The 26,074-nt window shown below is 42.2% G+C and overlaps 1 protein-coding gene across 2 annotated transcripts in view; it reads left to right on the top strand.

Moving 5' to 3' along the window:
- The window catches only part of LOC122401064 (integrin alpha-PS2), a 79,527-nt gene that overhangs the window by 34,671 nt on the left and 18,782 nt on the right, over positions 1-26,074 (top strand). For both annotated transcript variants that reach the window (XM_043402992.1, XM_043402991.1), the window contains exons 4-5: positions 6,749-6,920; positions 16,879-16,940. In XM_043402992.1, the coding sequence (XP_043258927.1) occupies positions 6,749-6,920; positions 16,879-16,940 (234 nt within the window). The remainder of the gene's footprint in view (positions 1-6,748; positions 6,921-16,878; positions 16,941-26,074) is intronic.

Genomic DNA, 26,074 nt, shown 5'->3' with positions numbered 1-26,074 from the left:
CACGCTTAAGAATAACTTATGCCCGGCTGGTCCGTTCGTTCGTGAACGAAGGCGTACTCTACGCTTTTTCCTCAAAAATTTATCGAACATCGTCGAACGGGACGACATTGCCCACACTTCGTTCTTCACCGATCTTCAACTAGTTTTTTTTATTCGCATCGATCTCTCAACGACCGTGAAAAAGACGGTGGCAGAGCAACCTGCTGATTAGGGTTGGAGTTTAGGGTTAGAGTCTTATTCACCAGGCAACGGATATCTTAGACTTAGAATTTTTTAAATTTAATTTAATATTTTTACATACATATTTTTCCCCCCTAAGGGTTCTTCATCCTCTTTCGTCCCAGTTTCTTTTAACACTAAAACTACCAACAATTATGGAGTATTTATTTGCATCAAAGAAATTAGAACAATACTTGAAATAGAAATAAATGTTTATTCATTTTCTTATAGAAAACCACAGTAAATTGCAAAAATCCAGTCGATCAAATTTGTAACAATTTATTAAGAAATTATCATCGTAGCCTTAAAATTCATTAAATTTGTTTTAGTATTTTTACATATTTTTCCCCCTAAAGTTTCTTGATCCTCGTTCCAGTTTCTCTTAACACTAGAAATACCAACAATTATAGAGTATTTATTTGTATCAAAGAAATTAAAAAGATAGATACTTGAAGCAATGGAAATAAATGTTTATTCATTCCCATAGAAAACCACAGTAAATTGCAAAAATCCAGTTGATCAAATTTGTAACAATTTTTATTAGAAATTATGAACGAGTCATTTTGTCCAGTTCGGTAGTTCTATTGATGCGGATTGTCGGGGCAGTAAATAACAGGAAAAACAATGGAAACGAAAGACACCGAAACGCAATCTCCCCCGTAAAGGAAACCGTATTTCCCGGTGTGCAGGGACTTTTACCGCGAGCCAGAGTTCCCAGCCGCTTACAATGGAAACGCATTAAGTATTGCGGGGGAATATTCCGAGCGATAAAATAGTGGTATATTGTTTTAATCTACGGTGCCGTTTCGCCGTGAAAGATACGGTCCTACCATTATAGCGCCGCTTGTCAGCGCACTCTTTGAACCTCGGGGAATTTCCCGCGCGCACACGTGCGTTACACGTTTCGAACAATAAAGGTCAAACGCGGAAAGAGTTTACGGGTAGGCAGTGAGACAGTTTCGTTTGCCTGCTACCGATCGTTCGCTCGTAAATTTCGGCAACATCATAAAGGCACTCGGGACACGCAAGGACCTCCCATTTTCCCTCGGAAAGTCTGTGATTTATTTTCCAACCCATTTCCATGGTCACGTAGATCCATAAGAGCGCTGGTATTTGTAAATAAATCCTTTTTTTGCTAACAGATTCAAAAAAAAATTAAATCGCTTGTAATTAAATCGTACGTCAAGATCGAGGAGCAATTCTGGTTTGAGAAATTTCTTGCAAAATAAATTTGGGTAATAGAAGGTTGAGGAAAAATATAACATGTAATATGCAGGTATTCGGAGAGTGGTCTCTCGCTTATGATAGGTCGTGCATATGTGGTTGACGATAGAGAATGAAATAATAAAGTTTCATCGTGGCAGGTTGCTATTTAGATAAGCTTCTTCCGCTTTATGGTTGGAGAGATAATCTTTATCGCGTCGAAGGAGAAATACGATTGCAATATTTTGTAAAAGGATACGGTGGAAAGTTTGTGAGTGAAAGGGTAACTCTGAAAAGAATCATTGATTAGGTTGTTCCGAAATCGTAGATTTTCAATGAGGGGAGAACGGTCGCTTTCGATCATCTTTTCGGTAACAGAAATTTAGGTATTTCCACGTGGTCGCCCTTTTTTCAAGGGTGTTTTATCGCAGTGTTTCCCAGCTTTAAATGTCTTGGGTACCTATTTCCGTATTACATAGAATATCGATGGCATACACGATCGTGTCTGGTCTGGGTTTTCCCTACCCCGAATCGTACGATTTATGGTATAATTCTTTCCTTGACGCTTCAAACTTCGTTGAAAACTTCAAACACAGCTGATTTTATTTGTTACTTATTTCTTCGGGGTAAATTTAATCGAAAAGAAATCGATCGAAGCGTGTTCGATAGGGATCGAAAAAGCTCGAAACGTTCTCGCGCGCGTTGAAAGGCCCGTCGAAGGCGGTTCGGCTGAAGACATTAAAAGAACCGTGCCATTAGCCCGGGCTTAAGTTCTTTCGAGTGGTCCTTTTAATGAAGAGTGAACGCAGATACGGTTAGCGCAATCACGCCCAAAGAATACTGCCCGTCGTTCGAATTGTTATTATTGCCCTTTCTTTCGAAACCTTTCGCTCCTCTTTTCTCCACGCAATTAAAGGCACCTTACTTTTCGTTCCCCGAACGATTTGCCTCCTTACGATCGAAGTAAACGCGTTTGAAACGTGTCATTACCCATCCTCAACGTCTTCCGGGCTTTTTGGCGACGAGCAAATTGCGTTTCGAGTGGCCCGACACGCACGTATGTATGTATTTCTCTCATTAACCCTCGAGCATCGTCGAACTTCTGGTTGTTCCCAAAGTCCAACTGTCGAAAGGTTATTTTCTATTTATAGAAATATAATTCAGAATTTGTTTAACGCATTTTTCGTTCGAACCGGTATCGAAATTGTTCGCAACAGCGTCCCTGGATCGTTCCGTATCGCGATCGTTACACTTCGTTTCTCGGTAACGGAAAAAGAACATCGAACCTTCGTCTACCCTTTTTGCTTTTTCAGCGTTCTGGTGCTGCACGATCATCATCCACGCGTCGATCAGCTGTCGATTCTTTAATACGTATCACGATCAAGATGCATCTGGGCCTGGTGTCGAGGTACAAGATCGATTTACTTAAAGCGGCTCGGTCACGATCGATCCGCGAGCAGCTGTAACCCGTGATAATCCTGACTTCCCTCTTCATTTACTCTTCCTTGGTGGTACGCCTTCCTCCTCGAGCGATCCGGCTCAACGAGACGCATTCAAAAGGGGTTCGCTAAAGGAGTGCTTTATTTGGAACGTCCGATGACCAAACTCATTCTTATATTTCTTTGCGGGCTGTCCTGTGCTATTATGCGTTTCGATTCGAGAATACTTTTATCCCCCCCTCGTTCGTTCTACCAGCTGTTTCGACCCTCGAAGTCGGTCTCTCGTTTGTCTTTGATACGTAAAAAATGACTGCAGTTTCTCTGTTAACGCTTTAACGCATTGCTGACCGATCGGGGAGATCTCTATCTTTGCGCCCATACGTTTTACCCTCGCAAATATCTATATAGAAACACTGTACGTAGTCCAAAGTTAAGAGGATCTAGATAAAAGTGAATTTTCCAGAAATAAACTTTTTTTTTAAGTATAAGGAAATCGCTACTCCAGATTAAACTGTAAAGTTTCCGTAATAGATACTAAGTTTTATTTATCGGGCACGGTATCTGTTAGTCACGCATCAGCAAATATTAACAGAAATGCACAAATATGCGCCTCGACTTTCCACGAAACGCACAAATATGTGCACACGGACTGTAGTGTGTTAATTTGGTGTTCTCGAGAAGTATTAATCCTTTCACGTCTGACTTTCTCATTTTCTTTGAGCGTTTTATATTTTTTAAAGTATCAGAAAATGACTGTTCCAAGTCGATAAGTTTCTATTAATGAGATAATAATTTCTTTACTCATCAGTTTGAAGTTCTTGTGGCATCTGTTAATCATATTCAGCAAATATTAGCAAAAGTGCACAAATATCCGCCTTGACTTCACCTCGACTTTCGATGAAACGCACAAATATGTGCACACGGGCTGCAATGTGTTTATTTGGCGTTCTCGAGAAGTATTAACCCTTCGATGCCCGATTTTCGCGTGTTCGGTCATCATTTGTTTGCTTCGAAGTGTCAGGAAGTCGGACAATTTTAACTTGAAGAAATTAAAACGATTTTACGTGAATTTCTCCAATATCGAAGATGTGGCCATTTCTAACGTTTTGTTCGTCGTTTTTATTTGAAGAAAAAGTATTCGAACGATTCGTTTCTGAACAGCAAAACGAACTCGTTACTCGAGTCGATACTTATTTCGGCGCCCTTCCGTTTCGAGAGTCCCGTACGCACGATTCAAGGCGACGATCCTTGTTGCGATTGAGTTAAACTGGCGCAATGGATAAATTGCGGTTACACACCGACGCACAGGCTCTTCTCTTTTCGTGGTCCTCGTTCCTGACTTTCCTCTACTCGACGATCAACGACGAATTGGAAGCCAGAACAGACAGACGGTCGTTACGTCTAATTAACACTAGAACTACCAAAGCAGTCAAAATTACCCGTTCGTAATTTCTAATGAAACTTGTAAGAAATTCACTCGACTGAATTTTTGTAAATTTTCTTAGAGGATAAACACTTATTTCCATTTCATTATATATTTCTTCACGTATCTGTCGTTTTAATTTCTTCGATACAAATAAATACACTATAATTGTTAGTAGTTCTAGGGTTAAAGAGAATTCACACAACAATTTTGCTATATTTCGAAGTATGAAAGTCGAACTAACAGTAAAGAAAAGCAAATAATGAAATAAAAATCACCACATCCGAAGATCGTGAACATCTTGAAAAATCGTGCTCCAAAATGGTCGTAGCGTTCGACGAAACGAAAGTGATCCTCCGAAGCTCATCGCGCGCAACAAGTTCGCACGTAATGGTCGTTTTAACGCTGAAAGACAGAGAACACTTACGGTCTCGATACGGAATCAAGTTTTCACTCGGGACGCGTTAATCAACGACAACAGGGGCGATGCTTCTCTCGTTCGGTTTTCGATTAACGCTCGCGCAGCATCCGATTCGCGTGGTAAAACGATGTAACGTTTGTAACGCGCCTTAATTGGCTCGCAATTAATAATGCAATGTTGCGTGCACCGTCGGGGCGCACGATTCCTGTGCATGCGGAATCAGCGTCCTGCTCGTTAGGGCTCGTTTACACGGGGCTAGCCTTGGAAACCGATTAAAATGTTGCCGGGCCCGCGTACGCGACGATACCACGCGTTTGTTCTGCCCTGAATCTGCATATAGACGCAATCTGCATTAACGTTGCGTTGTCCCTTTCGCGTTTGATTTATCGCAACGTTCGAATTAAATGCTCCCGTACCGCTGACTGCGTGCACGGGGCCCCATAAACCAGCGTTCTCCAAACTGTACACCGCGACGCGAACAGTTCCTAATTAAATATGCGCGCGAAAATATTCGTATAATCAATCGAAGCATAAACAAATATATGTACAATGTTTGAAATCGTCGTGTAGAATGGTTTCTCGAAAAGAAAAATCTAAAATATCGCTCGAGTGGTAATGGGTACCAAGTTTAGTATCGCTATGTTTCTCACGTTTCGTTTCGAGGCTAAAGTGCAGCTCGATGGGTACGTCATCTCTTTTTCGCGACACGATGGGTATTTTTGGCGATAGGATCGTTTCAACCGTTTGTTTTCGCGCTCCGATCCTGGGACAAGGTTCGCTCACACGCGCAATAATCTCCGTATTACGTCAATCATCCGTACTTGACTAGGGAGCCACGCTAGCAGCTGATGACCTTAATAATACGACGGGTAAATATACGTATGCAACGACGCACTGTGCGTCTCATCGACCAGAACGGCGACTAAGAAATTTCTTTGAAACTCGTTAACGCGCAATCTCGTCGCGGGGCGTGGAACGAGAGCGCTAAAACCCGGTCTCGCGATAAATTCAATTAATTATAGAATTCGTGGAAATTCGAGACCGTCGGTTCGTTGTCAGGTTCGCCGTGATTCCGTGACTCATAACGTGTCAATCTCATTAAGATTGATCGCGGTGTTTAATACCGGTTGCACTGTGGCGAACCGTAATCACTGCTATTCATTAAATTCTGGCTCCTCGCGTGCGAAATTAATTAACTCTCTCCGTGACTTGTTGTTTATTTTGTTAGAATTTTTACGTTCGTTTTAGCTTCTTAAACATTATCTGTTTGACCTGTACTTATGAATGATATTGTTTTATCAACACGTTGTACGCTTGTTATTTCGGAGTATTGTTAGAAATAAAAAGTGTTATTATGATTCATTTGATCCTATTTGAATGATTCGTCTTGGAATAGTCGTATGACCTAGTAGTATTGAAATTTTATTCGACTAACATTCGAGACCGTCTAAGCGTTGGTAATCATCTAAATGTGGCAGTGATACGAGAACTCGGTTGCATAACGCGATCGAACGCATCTCACGCTGCGATTGTCTCGAACTTGATGTCACGTCGTCACGTAAAGGCGTGACCGGCTGCACAGCACGTGCAATTTCAATCGACGTGGAAGTCTTTACTTCCCAGAGATCGGAACAAAGCGCGCTTAACGAGTCCACTGGCCCATTACGTCTAATTGCGATGGAACGATCGTGAACGATACAAACACATCGTTTCACTCTCTAACAGTCTAAGAAATTTACGAAATATAGAAAATAGTATCTAAAGTGTCTAAATTAATTTTATATGTCATGTAAAATGTAAGGAATACAATTTTTCTAATTCTCCATATTACTGCTGGTACCAAATTCGAGAAATATCGTCGTGGGTGGAGGAAGGTTCGAAAATCGCGTTTCCTCGGTAAATGGTGTCCACTTTATTATGGTTGGGTTGATCGTTGACAAGTCGATCGGTCGGTCGTTACGTCTAATTGCTTCGGAACGGTCATGAGCGATAGAAACACGTATCGACGGCGACGTTTAAACGTTTTCTGTTGTCTGTTCACAGGCGTGTGCCCCCAGGTATATCTGGTTCTCCTTGTCCCAGCAGAAGTACGATTCCGAGGACAATCGGTGGAGCAAGGAATCGACGGCCGGAAATCGAAGGGAGCCCGTCGGCACCTGTTGGGTCGTTAACAGCCAGTTCAACGAATCGCAAGAATTTTCACCCTGCCGGACCAGTGAGTATCTTTCTCGTTTTGTATCGCGATTATGCTGTTGCGTTATAATTGGGATGGAATGGTAGGTGAAGGACCCAGCTACCGTCGTCCTAAACTGGTTTACTTACGATACCGAGTGAGCCTTACAAAGTTACAACAAGATTTAACACGCTATTACAAGCGTACGCGAGTAACGGTTTCGAAATCTTGAGTGCTTTTATAATGAAAATTTTTTAAATTTGAATAATGATAAAATATGAGAAATATTTTTAATCGTTCCACAAAGCCTACAGCGTACGCCTTTAATTGTCACCACTGTTCCCGGTCCGTTGGCACTCAAAGCGAAACCGGGTTCTCAGAATTTATAGAGTACACCTCGTTCTCGTTCCCAAATTAGCTCGGTTTACGAAAAAAACGAGCAAGAAATCGGGAAAACACTTTTATCCGTTGAAAACACTCGCCTCGAATGCTATAAACAGTAAACAACGCTTCGAAACCGGGGAGCTTGGTCGTTTCCTTCCAGCCTGTTTCTTGAGAGCTAAACCCTTCGTCCTTTGAGGGATCTGTTTAGTTAGAAGCTCTAACAATTGTGGAATATTTAAGACTTTTTTTCAGAGTATATGTAAATAAAAATTTACTCTTTCGTCGAGTTAATTTGTTTCTATTTTAATGCTTTTATGATTTGGGTTAAAAAAAATATATAAATAAGCAGATGGGTTTCTTTAGCTCTAAACCAAATAGATTCGTTCTAGAATCCCACAGGATGGAAATTTTCTCCGTGGTTGACAAGGATCAGCCGCGACATGTGACCGTGCCCTTGGAACTATGGCAACCATAACTACGTTCGGTAACAGGATATTTCCTGCCGTGGCGTTTTTAACGACAAAAAGCGTATCGATTTTCGTCGCTCCGGTTGATTTACGATGATTTTAGAAAGCAGAAGCAACATCGAGTGGAAAAATGAATCATATTTTTTCTTCTGTAATTATAAATTTGTCAACTAAAATCGAATAAATGTAATGTCTTCTAAACTGATAGTTCTGCAATAATATCGACAGCTTCTTCTGAATTTTGTTCGAGTTTCTTTCGAGCAGTCTTATCGAATGTCTGAGCATTAAAGGAACAGTGTACACTCGTCGCCAACAAATGCACTTTCTTTTTTCCTCGCGATAATGTTTATCGCTGGTCTCAGATACGGTGCTTGGGAATGTGCAGCATTTTCCTATTAGTTGTCGTTTATCACTGGCAGGACAGACTTTCAGCGCAGATTTCAGAAGTTATTTTTGTGTGACACAGTATCGCTTGTCATCCACGTTCCTCGGATGTTTCGGAAGTCTTTCCGGTCAATCGTCTTTTCCAAGCCCAAAGACTGTCTTCTTTCGATGACAGAACTATATTGATACAGAAACATTTAGTCTTTCGATATAAAGATAAGATTATTACAACTAAGTGCACTGCCTAGAATATTATTGACACTAGAACTTGGTGAATTTATTTATACCAAAGAAATGAAAACGATATATACTCGAAGAAATGTATAATGCAATGAAAATAAATGTTTATTCATTCTCTTATAGAAAACTACGATGAATTTTCAAAAATCTAGTCGAGTAAATTTTTTAGAATTTTCATTAGAAATTACCAATCATTTTGACCACTTCCGGTAGTTCTAGTGTTAAATTAAACAGTTTCAGAATTTCGTCGTGAACCAACAATTCGCAATGTCTTCTAATTCTCTCACTCGTCCAAAGACGAAAATTAATCAATCTCTTCCACTAAATCGTGAATAATTCATGGCATCGACAGATGGTATAATCACCATTCGACTGTATTTCCTTCGATGTGATTGAAAAGGATCGAAATAAGAGACAACGTGCGACGCTTAATATGTAGTCCTTTGTCGCAGAATGCACCGATCGATGCAGTCGTTGCATCCGGTGCGCACTTATGCACCGCAGAAAAACATCCTTTTCCTGCGAACGACTAAACATTTGCTATAAGACGAAACATGCTTTCTGTCATTCGTAGATTTCAAATTTTTCGAACTTATAATTCCAATTTTGTCTTAAAAAGCTACTAATTCCATTTAAAAACTCTTGTTGCACTGCTTGTTGATTACGTCTCCTTCGTAATAAAGATTCCTTCGAAGCTTTTTGTCCATCGTCAAAGGTAAACAAGTTGTGTTCAGGTAGTCTATCTTAAATGCCTTTTTCTGTGTAATTTTGCACATCTGTAGTTGTTCTTGGAGATCAAAGGAGGCAAGAAAAAGCTCTAAAGATACAGTCATTGTACTGTAATCGTTCCCTCGTTGTTCACGTTTTTTTTACCAAAGGCCAACAGGTTCGCGTTTCTTCTTGAGCGTTCGTTGGATGGATATCGTCGCGATCCATCAAAAAAGCGTGACATCCTCGCGGAAACGATCACGAGACGGCGACGTGTGAGCTCATCGTCCAGAAATTCCGCGGGCGAGAGCGAGCAATTAAACAATTTGTGGAAGCGAACGTTTGCTGCCGCTTTTCCCGAGAATCGCAGCCCGCTTTTAGCATCGGATCGTTTACGAGAAGATTCAGAGCAAATTTTATTCACGAATAACGAATAAAAATTTCAAATCCGTCTGTACATTGGTTTTTAAAAAATTCGTTGACGTATCTTCGTTTATAAATTAATTCGCCGAATGAAACGTACGTAGAAGTTAATTTACAAACGAAGCTAAAATTTCTGTTGAAATAAAAATATTTCACCCGTATTTGGGTGTAATCTACCCTCAAAGTAGAGGTAGAAAACTTTACTCGAATATCTCACAGGTCATTAGAAATATGTGTAAATGAATTTCATAAAAATCGTGAGTTTGAATATTACTTAAATTTTGCTAATTTTCGAACTTCAGTCCAGTTGATTTTTCGCCGACTATGTAGTCTCGCTTCATTGCTCTTTAGTATCGTGTTGCTCATTGTTGCCTTTTATGGAGCGAATTGCCGTGTACGTTTCACAGTCTGCTTATCTGTCATCGTGTAACTGGCAACCATTTGTCGGCGTTTACGATGTCATAGGTATAATTTCCTTCGGAAAGCAAATACTCCGTTTCGCAGCTACGTACTCGCAGGCTCGCCATACACCGCGGCCTTCGACGTCGTAAATTGTACAGCAGATTGTTGTTATTTTTAATCGACTCGAACGTTTAATTGATCGATTCCACGTACACTTTGAATTATTTACGAGACGACGATTTACACAATCTGGTGATCATAAAACCGTGGAAACGATAAGTGGAATTGAGCAGCTATTTTCGTCCAATGGGATTCGTACGATTCTTTTTTTTTTTAAATTAATTTATTCGATCTGTAACTAAAAAAGTGATATGTTTAACGTATTCGACAGCCGTTCTTCGCGGAAGATGGGTGTTCGGAAACATCTGCTACTACGTAATTTTTATTTCTGTTCATTTGCTCACGTGTACGCTTCCGCTATTCGCAGAGAATAGTAAGCAACACTTATGTCAGCATAAATGAGCAATTAGGTGCCGTTTTTATCGACAGTGACACGTTTAAACGTTTACACTTCTTAACTATTTTATCTAATCGTTATGCATGTTTATAGTATCAGTAACAGGATTTACATTCGAAAGATTATGAACTCTACGAATAAACTAGATTTTATTATTATTTTTTATGTTTTAAAATAAAAGACAGTTTATGTCGAATTAGAAAAAACTATATGTCTTTTTAATATTTTATTTATATTCTTACACTTGAATTTGTTTGACTTTTCAATTAAATAAATTGGGTCTACGTTATGTATAGAGTTTTTGTTTTACACGTAGCATACAGAGACGATTATTCGTTTTCTAGTTACTGCTGTTAGCAAAAAGTCGGGCTGTAAAGTGTTAAGTGCGTTGCAAGGAGAGAAAAAAAAGAAACGATACGGTGTTGGGCACAACTAAATAGAGCTTTTAGAACGACGACGGAGGTCTCGGACTAGTATGGACGACATTTATGATTCACGCTCTGTCCATTACCTTCGCTGCGCTAAGACAGTGATTACGCGAACGAAAGCAGAACAAGTCTCATCCAGCCTTCTTGAAACTGCGATTCCGCAGAAATCAGGCTGTTATTACGGTGTGCAGTTTCCAGTACTTCCTTATAAACTCTCAACGTATTTGTCTAAATTTGGTATCAAACATGGAACATTTCTTCTTACGCCGACCAGGAAATAAAACATTTTCCATTGCAGTTTGCCTCGACGAAAATTGATTTTGAAAACCTTGGGATTGTATCCTTAATAGCACAATACCATTTTATTGATCGTTTCGTCGCGTTATAAATATTAACGATCCCCCATTATATTTTAATAGCTGCAATAATTCGATATTCGCGTAGAATTTCATTACATTCGACTTTTTCCATTCGAAACAGTTTTTATAGAAATTTCGTCCATTGTTCGAGCAGTTTGCTACCATTTTGACGCAGCACATTGCGAAATTGACTCAGTAAGCAAAAAGCAAGCGTTCAACCCAGACATTCGATACACGATACGTAACTGTTTAATCCGCAAAAATGACCAAAAGTATTTAGCGGTGTCTTTTCGTCGCGTAGTCGTATCGCAACAATAAACGTGGCATCCGACGAGGAATGCGAACGCACGATGGAACAACGACGTCGGGTGAAAGTGGCAATGAATTGCAGTAACTGCATTCCTTGATGAAAGCCCGCCCACCCGTCAAAGCGACCGGTGGGTCTTCGAAACGAACAAAAAAAAGAAAAAAATCGTAATTAGAAGGCGCCATCGCCTCGTGCCACTAACTCGGCACCGTTCTAACGAGGCCAATTAGCACTTGATCCTACTTGAATTACGATCGCGCTACCGATCTGCCGCCTTCGCGCTGCTGCGCTATCTCTTCTTGCCGCGGATTCATTAAAACCGACGGCTCCGTTGCCTCGTAGACGGCGATTATTCGCGGTAGGCCGCGAAAAATCGCGAACACTTTGTCCCCTGAACGGAGTATTAGGAACGGGAATGCAGGGGGACAAGATCTCGAATTCCACGCGAGCAATAAGAACCATCCGTTTTTATTGCGATTTTATTGCGACAAGCGGCGTTCGCCGAGCGCTCGGAATTGCTCGTGAAAAATGTACTTTGCGGCGTTTAATTTGTCTCGCGCGGACGTCATTCTTACGCCGATTCATCCGAATCGGGGCTTCGTCTTCCCTTTCCTTCGATAAATACAAATTACAGAGTCGATCTTACGAATTAAAAAGTTTTACATAGTTTTCCGTGAATATCGTTGGGAAATCGGATCGAGGATCTTCGAAGTTCCGGCTGGAAAAAAGGAAATAGGTTCGATAGGGGATACTTAATCGCTCGTCGACACTCCCACACGTTTACGGGGAATCAGAATCACAGTAGCTCCATTCATACCGCGTAACTCGATTAAGGGTCGTATGTACAACGCGACCGCTTTCACCGTGCCGGTCTAATTTTTATCAAATTATCTATTCGAAACGATCGATTTACACAATAATAGTGTCCCTCGAACACTGGTCGATTTACTTCGCGAGAACAGGATTGGAACAACAGATACGAATTTAAAATTTATTGGTAAAATAGCTTCTGTTCCTGGCTTCGATCGTCCAGATCGATTTAAATAACGCTTTGAAAAATTTTGAGACAACTGAATTCGAGAAACGCTTCCATAGATTAAACATAACCCCTAGAAAGATCTCGCGCGTAACGATACAGGTCGAAAGAAGGATATGGTTGGTTTTAAACATCGGTGCATGGGAACCTTTTCTTGGCAAGTTGTCGCGGGACCAAGTTCGAGTGCAGAGCACTCTCTTACTGACGAGAATAGCACCCTTGCAAAGCATCGAGACACGAAGGATTATAAATAGATCGACCGGAGACGATATCGCCCAATCGAACCTGTCCTTTGTCGCTTCGCACATCAGACCTTACGCGTCAGCTTTCACGCAAACACCAACGAACCTTGGAACTGCAGTTTAACCCCGTTCGACGTTTTGTTCGCGGTCGGTTCGCAGAATATTCAAACGGGACCTCGTCGAAGTTAAAAACTAATTTTTTACGGATCGTAGGAGATAGAAAGTCAAGGGGAAACTACTTTCTAGAGCAGTGCGCCTTAACCTTTTCGTAATCGCGACCCACATTGCGTGGCGGGCGTTCTTCGCGACCCTCGTTGAATTATTTTAAATGTCACATTTGCGTCCATACACCGGACATAGAAATTTAATTTAAATTGCTTGAACGGCCTATCCGAAAGAGTTCGGAATATAATTCATCAACGAATCGAGGAAATAGTAAATATAAGTTTCGATGGTTGTTTATCAATTGCCAACGACTCCTCTCTTGTATTCGTTGTTGGTTACAGAAGCACGGAATTAGTTACGATGGTACAAAGATAGATATTTCGCAATTATTATTTAATCTGTAGAAATAAAAGAGACCGTATAATTTAGATCGTGCTATCGCGACACTACGAGATAAAACATAGTACATCTCCGACCACGAGTCCAACTCGACGATACGCACTTTAGCACAAGTTATGCGCCTGGTGTCTAAATTTTAACGTCGAATAACGATATTATTGTTGCCACGGCGGTATAAAATTATGAATTTCGGTGAAAAATATGTGTGTAATTTTTGTATCATTTCAAACGATTCTATAGGCGATAGATAATAAGTACCAAAGAATCTTTTGAACAAGGTTTACAAATTTTATTTAAAGTAGCACGTTGCTATCATCCCCTAAAATAGGAGTTAGAAGCTCTTGTACGAATCTTGCCTTTTCAGACGACGCTAAAATCAATCATTTTGTAAGATCCACCTTTGATACGTGCCGAAAGTATAACCAGGAGAGTTCTGTAACAAGATAGCTAGGTTTTTGCGTGAAAAGTAGAGGACTGACGTGAAATTCGATGGACAAAGTGAAGCGTCGTTCCAGGCCGGGTGACTCGTAGACGCGACGCGTAACTGCGTACACGCCAGTAAGAAAACGATGCGTGTATGGGAGAATATCCGGTGGGACCCCCGTACCAGGACCGTTGGCCATGCCTTCTCCTACATGGCCACGTACGTACATACGTTATGAGCGCCGACGAAGGGGCCCTGACGGCCGATCGGTCACTTTAGACGAGCTGCCAGTCACGCAATTACATCAATCGGTCGTCGACGACGATCCAACCGTGTCGAGCAAGGAAAAAAGGAGGCATAAAGCGCGCCATCGATCGGCGCCGCCGTTTCTTCGCATGCATGCGAATGCGATCGTTGGATCGCTAAAGGTGGCCTTTAATTTCGCGACGCGACGGGACTTTGATCGAAACCTCGAGCTTTCAGCCACGGAGATCCGCGAGAAATAAACATACACAAGGTGTTTCGCAACACAAAATCAATATAAATAAAATTAATTTGTATGAACGTGTGTGTACTTTTGAAAAATTGTAATTAAATCAAGGTGTTGAATTCTATAGTAACTTCCGATGAATATCATCGAGAATATTATGCACGGTTCTCTCGAATGTAGCAACGATTTTGGAGTACCCAACATCATCAGCATTCAACTATTCCGCGTATGGTTGCCTACCATTATACAGAAGCCACTTCGAGAACTCCAAGTATCGCAGTTTCTGGGCACTCGTCCAATTTTGTTTACCTATTCTATCGCAACCAGGTATCGCGAAATGTTGAGACAGATGTTTGTAAATCTTTCGCGAGAACCTTTCCTTCCTGAATTAGCTTTTGCTACTTAAATCTGATTCGAGGCTTCAAACAGCAGCAGAGCACCCCGACATAGTCGCAGCCTCTCTCCGATAATTCATAATTAGCGGTTAACGACGGGCAAATAATTATATCTCGACCTGAACGCAACCTTGGTGATTTAAATCCGCCAACGGCGCGAAGGGTTTTGTTGCTTCTGTGAATTGATAATGCCCAGTTGTCGGTTAATGGCAGCAACTCGTGACAATTACGCAGCTTATTGACGCTAACGCCGAGTGTCAGACCCGAGATTAATCTTTCCGGCGGCGCACAGTGTGCCGCGCGTGTGGGAATTCTGGAACAAAAATCGAAAACAATCACTTTTCGACATTTTTTCCTTTATTAGTGTTTCGAGATAGATACACTCCAGTTTATTCTACTTTACGAATATTCCACGGGAGATTTGGTGAAAGATCCATAGAAAATGGTCCCGTGCGTGTATCTCGCGAGCGCAGATTTGTGCATTCCCGTCGTGCGCGTCGATGTACAGTGATGGGCGTAAAAGAACTTCCGTACGGTTCGAGACTACACGATAACGTCGCTGGCACGTGAAACGAAACTAAAACCTCTTTCTCCCGGCGATGTCTTTTACTTCCTGCGTCGCGATGCGTCGTCTCGGCCAGGAACACCCCTTTGAGACGTTTCCCGCGATAATTGCGTTCGACGTTTCTGGAAATAGACCATCCCGCGTAATTGGCCCGACGTTTCTCGTCTTAATTGGCTAATAAACATTAGACGCCTCCGATCGTGATTTTCTTGCTCGTCCGTAAATACATACGGACACTCGCGTACGTCGATTTCGTCCACGAGGTTGTCGCGTCTAAAAAAAATATCTTCGATCCGATTGATCGAAGTTGTAGCCGTTGAAACGGAATAATCGAAAACGAGGATCGAACTGGATCGACTCGGAAAAATGGATTTCCCGCGGTGCGTGTCGGACGCGTCTTCGGTGTCGTTTGTCTCTTTTTACGCGCGGGCAGAGGCAGCTGCTATTCCGCGGTGAAATAATCATCGCGAGGCCCGAGGCGGCGAAGAAACGCGGATATTTCTACGATTGCAAAAGGGCATTCTTGCTGGCGTAGCCTCGAGACGGAAAGAGCGAATTACTAGAAGAACGGGGCTATAATAACCCCTGCCTTTTTCTGGATGACACGTAATTGCCGCCGCAGCACGTGAAATAGAATCAGTCGCGGATAAAATGGTCTGTCAAACTCGTAGACGATCGCGCGCGCGACGCGGACGCGTCGTTTAAACTGGTTTAACGGGTAGAAAAACTGAAAATTATAGGAAAGCCGCGAGGCAACGATAAAAATCGCGGTCGTAGAACGCGGAATGGAAACGATAATCGTGGAATTGTTCATCGAAAGAGCGACGAATATTGCTGTTACCGTTTTGTAAATTATGGTAGGTCGGTTGAGTTGTTATAACGATAATCGAATGATTACTGACTTCGGTCTGACAGTTTAATCGCTCCAAATCGAGTCCCGTAATCGCGTGATCGAGTTTAATTCCGTTTCGAGTTGCGAACTTTGGAACGAAGTTTCTCAGAAACGGCACGAGAGGTTCGAACGAGGAACTGATGGATCGATCTCTGGATCCCGCGGGAAGAGAGAAAATGAATCGCGAAGGCGTCACGGCGGAAGATCGATCTGGGATTAATGATGCGTGTATTCCACGGACTTGCGCGAGAGCGTGTGGTGTAATAGACCTTCTAGGCGATGCCTATTCGACTTTTTTGTCGACGATTTGATACACGACCTCCGATGTCACGGTGCAAAAAGGTTCACGCGAACGTACACGCAAAATGTTTCAGCTTATCGCGCGGGAACGCGTCTTTCCTAATGGAAATTCAAATTCTTCTGACGCTCGATGGGAAAGTAAAGGATTTTTTAGCTTAAGATTTTCCTTTCCAATGAATCTCTAAATGGAAGAGTTCATTAATGATTCTACGTAGTGTCGACCGGAATTGAGATGATTATATTAGAGATTCGAGGGTCAAAGTTTGACCGCTATTGCGTCCAATCAGTTTTTATTCGCGCAATGAAATTACTGGTCGAAATGTTACGATTAGAGTCCGTTTGGAAAACGTTCTCAATTATCGGGGGTACCCGGTAAGTGGGCAAGGGTCCGTTCAAACGAAACGACCGACATATGACGTCTCTGTTTGGAACAGCGAAGGACAACGCTGTATAATTGCGTGTTTCCGTTTCAGGGTACTGGGGATACCACAGGCAGGGTTCGTGTCAAGCTGGATTGGGCGCCGCCATGTCCAAGGTAAGTCCACTGGGAAAGTGCAACAGAAACATATACACTATGGGTTTCGTAATTGGTCTTGTACGTTAATATTACAAAAAAGAAACCAAGGAACAGTACTAGAAATAACATAGTGTGTAATAAATAACATTTGGTAAAAATATGAATCACCATATTATAATGTACGAATACAAATTGTACGAATCCCTTTAAAAAAAGGCATTGCTAACAAGTTTAATTTATAATTAATTCAAACATATTACATGACAAAATGGACATATACCAGTTTCAAAAACAAAGGCTTAATACAGTAAATCACCACTATAGTGTGTATGAATACTAGTGGGAGTAACTGTATACAGTACCCTTTTAAAAGAAGGCACCGTTGACAAGTTTAATTTATAATTAATTCAAACACATTATATGACAAAATGGACATATACCAGTTTCAAAAACAAAGGCTTAATACAGTAAATCACCACTATAGTGTGTATGAATACTAGTGGAAGTAACTGTATACAGTACTCTTTTAAAAGAAGGCACCGTTGACAAGTTTAATTTATAATTAATTCAAACACATTATATGACAAAATAGACAATATACCAGTGTCAGAAACAACGGTACAATACAATGAATCACCATATTATGTTTATATAATATTCACGAATATTAGTGGGAGTAACTGTATACAGTACCCCTTAGAAAAAGGCACGGTTCGAAAGCTGGGTAGTTTCTCTGACCACGAAATAAACTCATCCCCGGCGAAACGGGAATCGCGTCGACCAAGGTCCCCCAGGTCCAGAGGCATTCTTCATACGTTTCACGTACGACGTGCCCCTTCTCCCCCCTCCGGGGGTAGGCGGTTGGGAAATAAAACACTAACATACCAATTTCGAATTTGTACCTATTGGCCCTGATACTTATCGCGACGCCGAGGGAACCCGGTCGAAGAAGGTATCACGGGGAATCGTGCAGGTGCAACAAACGTCCAGCGGCCTTCGGTTGGCCGCGGGTCGAGATGCATCTCGAAGAGAACCGAGTAAAAAGTGTGGCCGACGCCTACGGGGTCCGTGGGCCCATCGGGCCCCGGGATCTGCCGACGCGACGGCCAGAAAATCGAGCTTTCGACAAGACAATCGTATACGAGAGGCCGCCGATTGCCTTCCTATACCTCTGCCATGCACCACGAATACGAATGCCCCCGGTCCGGGGAAGGTGCGTAAGGTAGAAATTCACATTCCTGGCCATATTCGGTTCTCGCCGACCCCTCGTGTCGCCCCTTAACTCTTTCGGAACGCGGCAAACCGCCGGGAACACGTGGGGTTACCGTATTTATATCCCTCCGTGCATAAACACAGTTAGACTGCGCGAACGGAAAGCTCGTATTTGGCTTCCACTCGTTGACTTCAATAGTTTCGAGACTGAATTTTAATCTTGTAACCCCCTCGTTCCTCGCCACGACGACGCGTCCACGGGCGCCCTTTGTTGCAGCGGTGATCTGTGTAGTCGGCGTGTGCCATTCCCCCGACACCCGTGGACTTACAGCATCTGGCTTCGTGCTAGGGAAACTTGGGGATAGTTCCGTGATGGGTAAAAAATTTGTTAGGGTTTGCAAGACGAAGTAAACTTAACGCACGCGTGCATACACAAGTGTACACAAAAGTTTTCGAACGCTTGCGTTCATAACGTTCGACTAATGAAATAGAAGTGGCACACTTGCACTGAAAACTGAACTGTATTACAATATTTTTTTTATATTTGACATATGTCATTTATATATTTTGACATAATTTATTGACATAAACATCTGCAGTCTACATATAACAAAGAATGGGGGATGTAGTTCTAAGGTTACATAATTTTTTTACAACACAATAACGCCGTGCAACGACGCGTTTAACCCTTTGCACTCCAAGAGTCTTTATTAATACGAACAACAAGCATTACCAATTGCAATTTTATGTGAGTAAAAATAAAAAAATAATTCTTTCTCCCCACAAAAATTTTCTAAATTCAATTTGTGTTCTCGTAAATGAAACTTGAATCTAACTACGGTACGTATTACGTTTGTCGCCATATCGATGCCTGCGAAGTGCAAAGTGTTAAACCAAAATCGAAGGCTCCGCTCGACGGTTCACGCGCGTTATCCTGGTGCGTCTGTGAACCGCGCGTGACCTACAGACTTGGATTTAATCTTGTCGCGAGCAAGAAACCTAGAGAGCCTCCACACGAAGCTCAATCCGCGCGGGGAGTAGCGTTATCGCGCAGCGGGACAGCTTCGATTGCCAGCAAAGAAATAGTGGGACAATTCCGCGGCCACTCAGCCGACTATCTTGCCACGGATGTATAATTCAGAATTGTCCGGCTATATGGCAGATGTTTAATGCATGCTACGTGGTCCGTGGCCGGTTCTAACTTCGCCATTCAATGTTAATACCCCACCCCCGCAGCCGAAACGCTCAATCGTGGCTTTTACCCACGGTCCTCGACGCTGCCGTGGATGATTTTAGGCAAATTCGATTCTTGCTCGCGCCCCCCTTCTCGCTTGTCTTTATCCGACGTTTTCGGAGCCGGTTGTTGCCGTTGGCGAATTTTAATCGACCGTTTAACTCCGAATGAAGACGTTTCTTTCCTGGCAGGATCGCTAAACGACGAGAAAATGATCTTTTTCTGGTTATTTTGTCGACGCAGCGCCGAATTCAAAATTGCTGATTTTAATTCCATAGAACCGTACGTCGTCGATATTCATTATTAGGGAAATATTGTTTCTATTTGGTTCAAAACGCAGTTTGTTTTCAATGATTTTTCTTCCCCCCCCGACCGTCGGGCTGTGTCTTCGGAACGATTGAATTACTAGAGGAATCCCCGCGTGCACTAAATCTCGAGGTCAGTGATTTAGGAGCCTCCTCGACGCCATTGAGTATGCAATCGACCATCGATCTTCGCGTTAAACCGCCGCTCGAGGTATCTACCTCTGTTGTACCTGGTTCCGCGCGTTATCCTTCGATCTACAGAGTATCTAGTCAAGATCGATTGATATCCGGCCGATATCGATCTATACGACTCGGCCGCGCATCGATCCTCGTTCACTGGACGCCGTATACCCGCGTTTATCGGACCGAAAATAACTCCGTGGAGGTCTTTTCGTGAAATCTTAATGCTCGAACGGAATTCCAGATTCGCGGCGTCGCTCGCGATCGGGATCGATAGAGATTTATCTGTCAGGCTACATCATGCTGGAAAATTACGCTCGATAGTTCTGTTACCAAGAATGTGTATCTTGTTCGAAGCGATCGTCGAGTTCGAGTAATTTGTGAACGGTTGCTTCCTGTTTGAAAGAAAAAAAAATAATTATCCGAAGTGCTCGACCAGAAGAAGCGTCTGGCGGAGACGAACTCGTAAATTGTAAGCTCTCGACTCGCTTCCCATAATATTATCGAAAACGGAGCCAAGACCACCCTCTTGCGTATATCTCTAGTCGTCCCCGGGCCACTTGTCCAACAATACAAGCTAAAATACAGCAGCGTCCACTTCACTTTCACGTTATCGCGCTCGAAAGGGACTCTTAACTTTCGCGATTCAGAAAAACGATTTCCGCCCGAACCGTGCGCTTTCGTTTTCCTCTTACAACAGCCGGCCGCTTTGTCCGTCATCGGGGCCCCGTTTCTTGTCGGGAATTCGTGCAATCTCTTTCTGTATGCTTTCGCTCGCACGATACGGATGCATTTGAGCGTGCAAGGTGGTCGAGAATTTTATTCGAATCGAACAACTTATGCATACGTCTTGCGAGCCTCGTGCTGTTTGACGCTACAAAAGCGTTGTTGCACAAATGTTTATAACCATGTTTTGGCATACAATGTCATTCAAATGATCGCCTCGGCTTTTTTTCACGAGTCCGACTCGTTTTACCCAACTTTTTATTACACTATTACATAATTGGGGTTCTATTTCATGAATGGCGGCTATAATATTGTTTTTTAGCTCATTAAAACTTAAAAATTAAACTTTACTTTTTAAAAAACCCCCATAGGAAAAATTTTCAAATTTTCATTTGTTCATTTTTTCATAATGGTCGTTTGCACGCCAAATAAATACATAAATAAATAAATAAAAACTATTGCTTTAACCCTTTTAGTGACGAGCGAAAAACGGGTGCCTATGCGAAGAATACCGAGTCAATTTGACGAGTTTGTTATGGTTAGAGAAAAAGCTCATAAAAACCAAACTAAGAATGATATTTACAAAATTCAAAAAGCAGCATATTACGAAATAAAGAAAGAATAAAGTAATGGCAATTGCATTTCAATATTTATTGCAAATCATATAAATAACATAATTATAAAATATGATAAAAAGCATAGAAACAAGTTTCTCTTCTACAAACAATATTTACACATAAGAATAATCATTGTTTGATCACAGTTTTATGTAGGTCACGTAGCATAAAGTATAAGTATTTGATTTTCAATGATTTTTTAATAAATACTCAATTCAAAATTTGATGAGGCTTTGTTAAAAAGTTATTAACGTTTAAAGTGGAGCCTGTACTGAATTTTTTTCTCAAAAACGCGCAGGATTTCGAGGGTATGTCTATTCACCAAAAATGATTGCGATTGACTCCCACGACTGAAAATAATTTTTACAGAACAATTTAAAATTTTTTTTTCCCGTTGAAAAATTTCACACCTTCTCGAATTTTTTTCTAGAAAGTGAGTAGGAATTCAGGCGTATGTGTATTCGCGAAAAATGATTGTAATTGACCCTCGAAACCGAAAATAATTTTTTCAGAACGATTTGAAATTTTTTTTTTTCGTCGAAAAATTTAGGCACCTTGGTCTGAGTTAGGTTTGGGTCAGGTCTGGGTTAGGTCTGGGTTAGGTCTGGATTAGGTGTGGGTCAGGTCTGAGTTAGGTCTGGAAGAAAAATTAGATTTTCGGTAAGAAATTTTTTCTCGAAAATGTGTAGGATTTCGGGGGTATGTGTAATGATAAAAAATGATTGTAATTGACCCCTGTAACTAAATATGACTTTTTAAATGTGATTTTAAATATTTTAATTTCATCTAAAAAGTTCAGGACCTACTCGAATTTTTTTCTCGAAAGTGGGTAGGATTTCGGAGGTATGTGTATTTACCAAAAATGATTTTAATTGGCCCCTACAATCGAAGATAATTTTTCCAGAACGGTTTGAAATTTTTTAATTTAATTGTTAATAACTTTTTAACGAGGCCTTAGTCAAAAAACTGATATTCTTCATTTACGTCTTATTTTGGCCTCTAGAATCTCCTATTAAAATTTTTCCCAGGGTTGGCCGAACACCCTGTATAATATGACGACTCCAGAATACATACGTTTCCGCCACAAAGTAGTGTCGAGTTGCTGGTTCGCCCGAGCGAAAAGGGCTTCTAGGGGAAAGGGTTAAACCCAAAAATAATTTTTTAAATACTTTTGCAATAAAATTAGACCCTTTATAATGTTTTACAAATTTTTTTTGAGACAGATCTTTCTCCTAATGCGAAAAATAAGGCACCATCGCATACGCAACGATATATCGTCGTTCGGCACTAAAAGGGTTAAGTTGTAGTAATATAATACAAGTATTCTTTACTTAGAGAAACAAAATTAAAAGAAATAATTAAATATACTGAAAGATGGTGGGCGTACGCGGAGTCGTTCGGAAGCCGGGGACGCAAGTCGTCGGAGAACTTATTGGCCATCCGAAATGCGTGCATACACGCGGAGCCGATGGCATAAATTTCGCCGTGCTCCCATACATATTTGAGCAACCGGTTATATTTTAATCTCGCATGGCCGTTTCCTTCCCCTCGCGATCGGCGCCGGAATACAACTCGTGCCGGTCGTGTTTCGTGTAGACGGACCGGAGCCCCGGCCCGCCATTGTCTCGGTTGCAAATTTTTCGCGTGTAGAAGCATCGCGGGCAGCGCTACTCCGTAGGGGGTACATCGTGTCGGTTTCTCCTGTTGCGCGTGTTCCAGACCCGCTTCTGTGTCCCGACCGTGTCGTACGAGTACGCCGGACAAATGCACGTATTTGCTTGGCTACCGGTTCGCTAATGTCTTCGGTGTAGAACCTGTCGGTGCGGGGGTTGCAAAATTTACCGGGGACGTGGACTCCTTTTCCTCCTCACCAATCGTTTAACAAACTCAACCGTCGATACTTTGCTCATCGGTACGACGTATTTTGTAAAAATAAATATTTTTTATTTTTTTATTAAAGGATTAAGCATGTGGAAAACGTGTCTGTAGCCTCTGAAATTCGTCTGCATCGCGTGGTAGGTTGTGGCGCTACGCTCTTCTCTCTCTCGCAAGCGCTTGACTGACCCCTCCGTTTCTATACAGGGTGTTCGGCCACCCCTGGGAACAATTTTAACGAGGGATTCTAGAATCGAAAATAAGACGAAAATCAAGAATACCAATTTGTTGATCGATGTTTCGTTAAAAAGTTATTAACGTTTAAAGTTCTGTAGGAACCTGTTAGGATCGTTAGTATAGTTTCTTTCGGCCCTTTTCTACACTGATTTTACGTAGTAGATTAAGTTTGTTTTACTTTATCGTATTTCTTTCGTTCCGCAATAAGTGCAATTTTGTGTTCAAACAAAAGTGTAGACTACTTGTACTCAAATAGAGTCTTTCAATCTGTAAGATGTAGTTCCAAGTCATCGGCTCCTATTTCGTACGTTTTTTTTTGTTGATTTTGTTGTATATACCATCAGAGGCTTCAATAAATATTCCAAAAACAAAAGAGCCTGCTAGGTGGGAAGCTTTCTTGCTACCTCGTTTACAATTTCTACACCTAGCACAGCGCGCCACTTTGGGTCTTTGTTGGATCGGAAGCGCAATCAGTCGCGGTTGTACGAAGCAAAGCGGACTCGTCGACGATCGTTCCAACGATTTAGAAAAGAGGGCCGTGGATGGCGCCGGAACACGGTAGTCACGGTTATTGCACCCGCAGTGAGTGCATCGGGACCCATTGGGCGTGCACGTGACTCGGTCGCACGTTTGACATTGTTTGGCCGACCGAGGAGGATCCATTGTTCCCGGCACCGTGCGAATCGCCGCGCGGACCGGCATGCCGGCCCACAAATAATAACATTTCTTCGCGACGATAAATAAAACCGCCCTCCCCCCTCTCCAGCCCCTAAAATGCACCGAGCTGGCGCCACTCCGGTACGCGGCGACCGCGGTGCATACGGAGCTGCATTCTCCCGTTCGATGCGCTGACGTAACCGAGATGTTCCGCCGATAGGGTCCCCGGGAGTACTTTATGTCATAGCACCGAAGCCTCTGCTCGAGCAGGAAATTAATGGAGTACTCTCGAATGTACGTGTTTACACGGGGATCGTCGCGTGCGATGAATTAGTCCTCCGTCTACCGAATAATTGTAAAATTAGAAAGATAAGATTTAAAAATGATCGCATCGGGTGACTTAACGATTTGGAATATTAATGGTCGATTCTAGCTCGTGTCACGCACGTGCTCGCGAACGGATCCAATTATAGGAATCTACATCCGTAATAGTCATAGACCGCGGGAAGGAAGCACCTAATGCAAATGCAGTGACTCAACGGCATAAAGTCTGAGGTCCAAGCAGAATTACACCGGGGACCGTGCTGTTTGCAACGCGACAACGCTCGCGAGTATCGTACGCGCTGGATCCTAATGGAGCAAAGATTACTTATCGGAGGGCAGTGAAAACGCATTCCTATTATTCTTCCTAGACTCTATGTTACGTTCTCTAACGCTTCTAGAGATTCTTGCTCCCTATGCACCGAGGGGGAGACTTTATCTTCTGGACTGCAAAATCCACTAAAATTAACACGTCTTTCTGTTTGGGGATATTCTCGATATTCTTTTAAATTATAGCATAACAAATATTCAATAGTCCAATGGGGTACTTGCTATTTTGTAATATTCTTAATGATATTATCAAAAAATATATAAGTATTAAGATTCAGTTTTTGTAAGTGTTTTAAAAACACGTTGTAGGATTAGAGTGCCGGTCGCCAGTGTCCACCATGGAAGTCAACATTTTAAGAAAGGACGATATAGAAATATTCAATACTTCGAATGGGGTACTTGTTATTTTATAGTGATTCTAATGGCAATGATAATATTAAAAAAATATATTAAATTTCATTTATTGTAAGCGTTTTAGGTGCTGGTCACCAGTGACCACCGTAGCAGTCAACGTGTTAAGAAACCACTGAGCTTTTAATAATATTAGGTCGTCCCATATGTATGTATTGTACTACAACTTAAAGCAACTTTCAAACATATAATTGAATTTTATGAGAAACAGTAAACCTCTTCTCATTCGACAACTCCCTTTCCTTCAAAGTTCCACCATTTTATAACAAATAATTATTTTAAAAAATCCATGATTTCTTGTTTCACAACTTGCAGTGAAAAATTACACGTCCGTCCGTTTCCAACAAATTTTTGGAGGCGTCTCCCCCTGTTCGATTGTTGTGCATAAAAATTGGAAGAATCGTCGTATCGGTTTCAGCAGCGGTTGAATAAGCAAAGGATGGCTCGCGAGGCGAAAAGTCGAGGTCCCGGAGCGCCTCGAGGAGGACGCTTTGTCGCGTCGACGTAGCACGCGTGTTCGAAGCGCGTATGTACGCGCGTAATCCTGCCGCGGAAAGAGATAGCCCATAGGGAGGGAAAAAGGGTACTCGCGACACGGCAGCGGCGAGCAAGCCAACAGCAACGGCAGGAGAGTCTCAAGTGGCCATTTAAGGCACGAACATTTCGTTCTGTCACCGTGTTCCGTGTTCAGCGTCGGGCAGCGTTGCGAGGAGGCCACCTACGCGCCGGTGGTCCTCCTTCCTTAGCGGCTGCATTGTTTTATAAACGGCCGCCATTTCTCATGATAAGGAGAGTAAAACGAAACTAGACACGGCCCTTTCGCCGGAACGGAACCGGGGAATCCGGTCGGTGCCGTCACATTTTCGCGTTTTAGTTCTTCCCGCGGTCCGCTGTATCCTCGTCCCATCTCGACGAAACGATTTCTCGTACCCGGTCCCTTTTTCTCCTATCGGCGAACCAACTTCTTCAAATACTCTCTCCGCGAGCCTTCGGTTTCTCCCGACTTCGTTTTGGAAAAAAAATAAAACTCTTACACGCCAGGTTGCA

This window comes from Colletes gigas, unplaced genomic scaffold (assembly GCF_013123115.1).
Source record: "Colletes gigas isolate AHSC1104 unplaced genomic scaffold, ASM1312311v1 Colletes_gigas_Sc00021, whole genome shotgun sequence".
NCBI classification, from domain to species: Eukaryota; Metazoa; Arthropoda; class Insecta; order Hymenoptera; family Colletidae; genus Colletes; species Colletes gigas.
The sequence above is the reverse complement of the archived record's forward strand: the minus strand, read 5'-3'. Positions and strand labels throughout refer to the sequence as shown.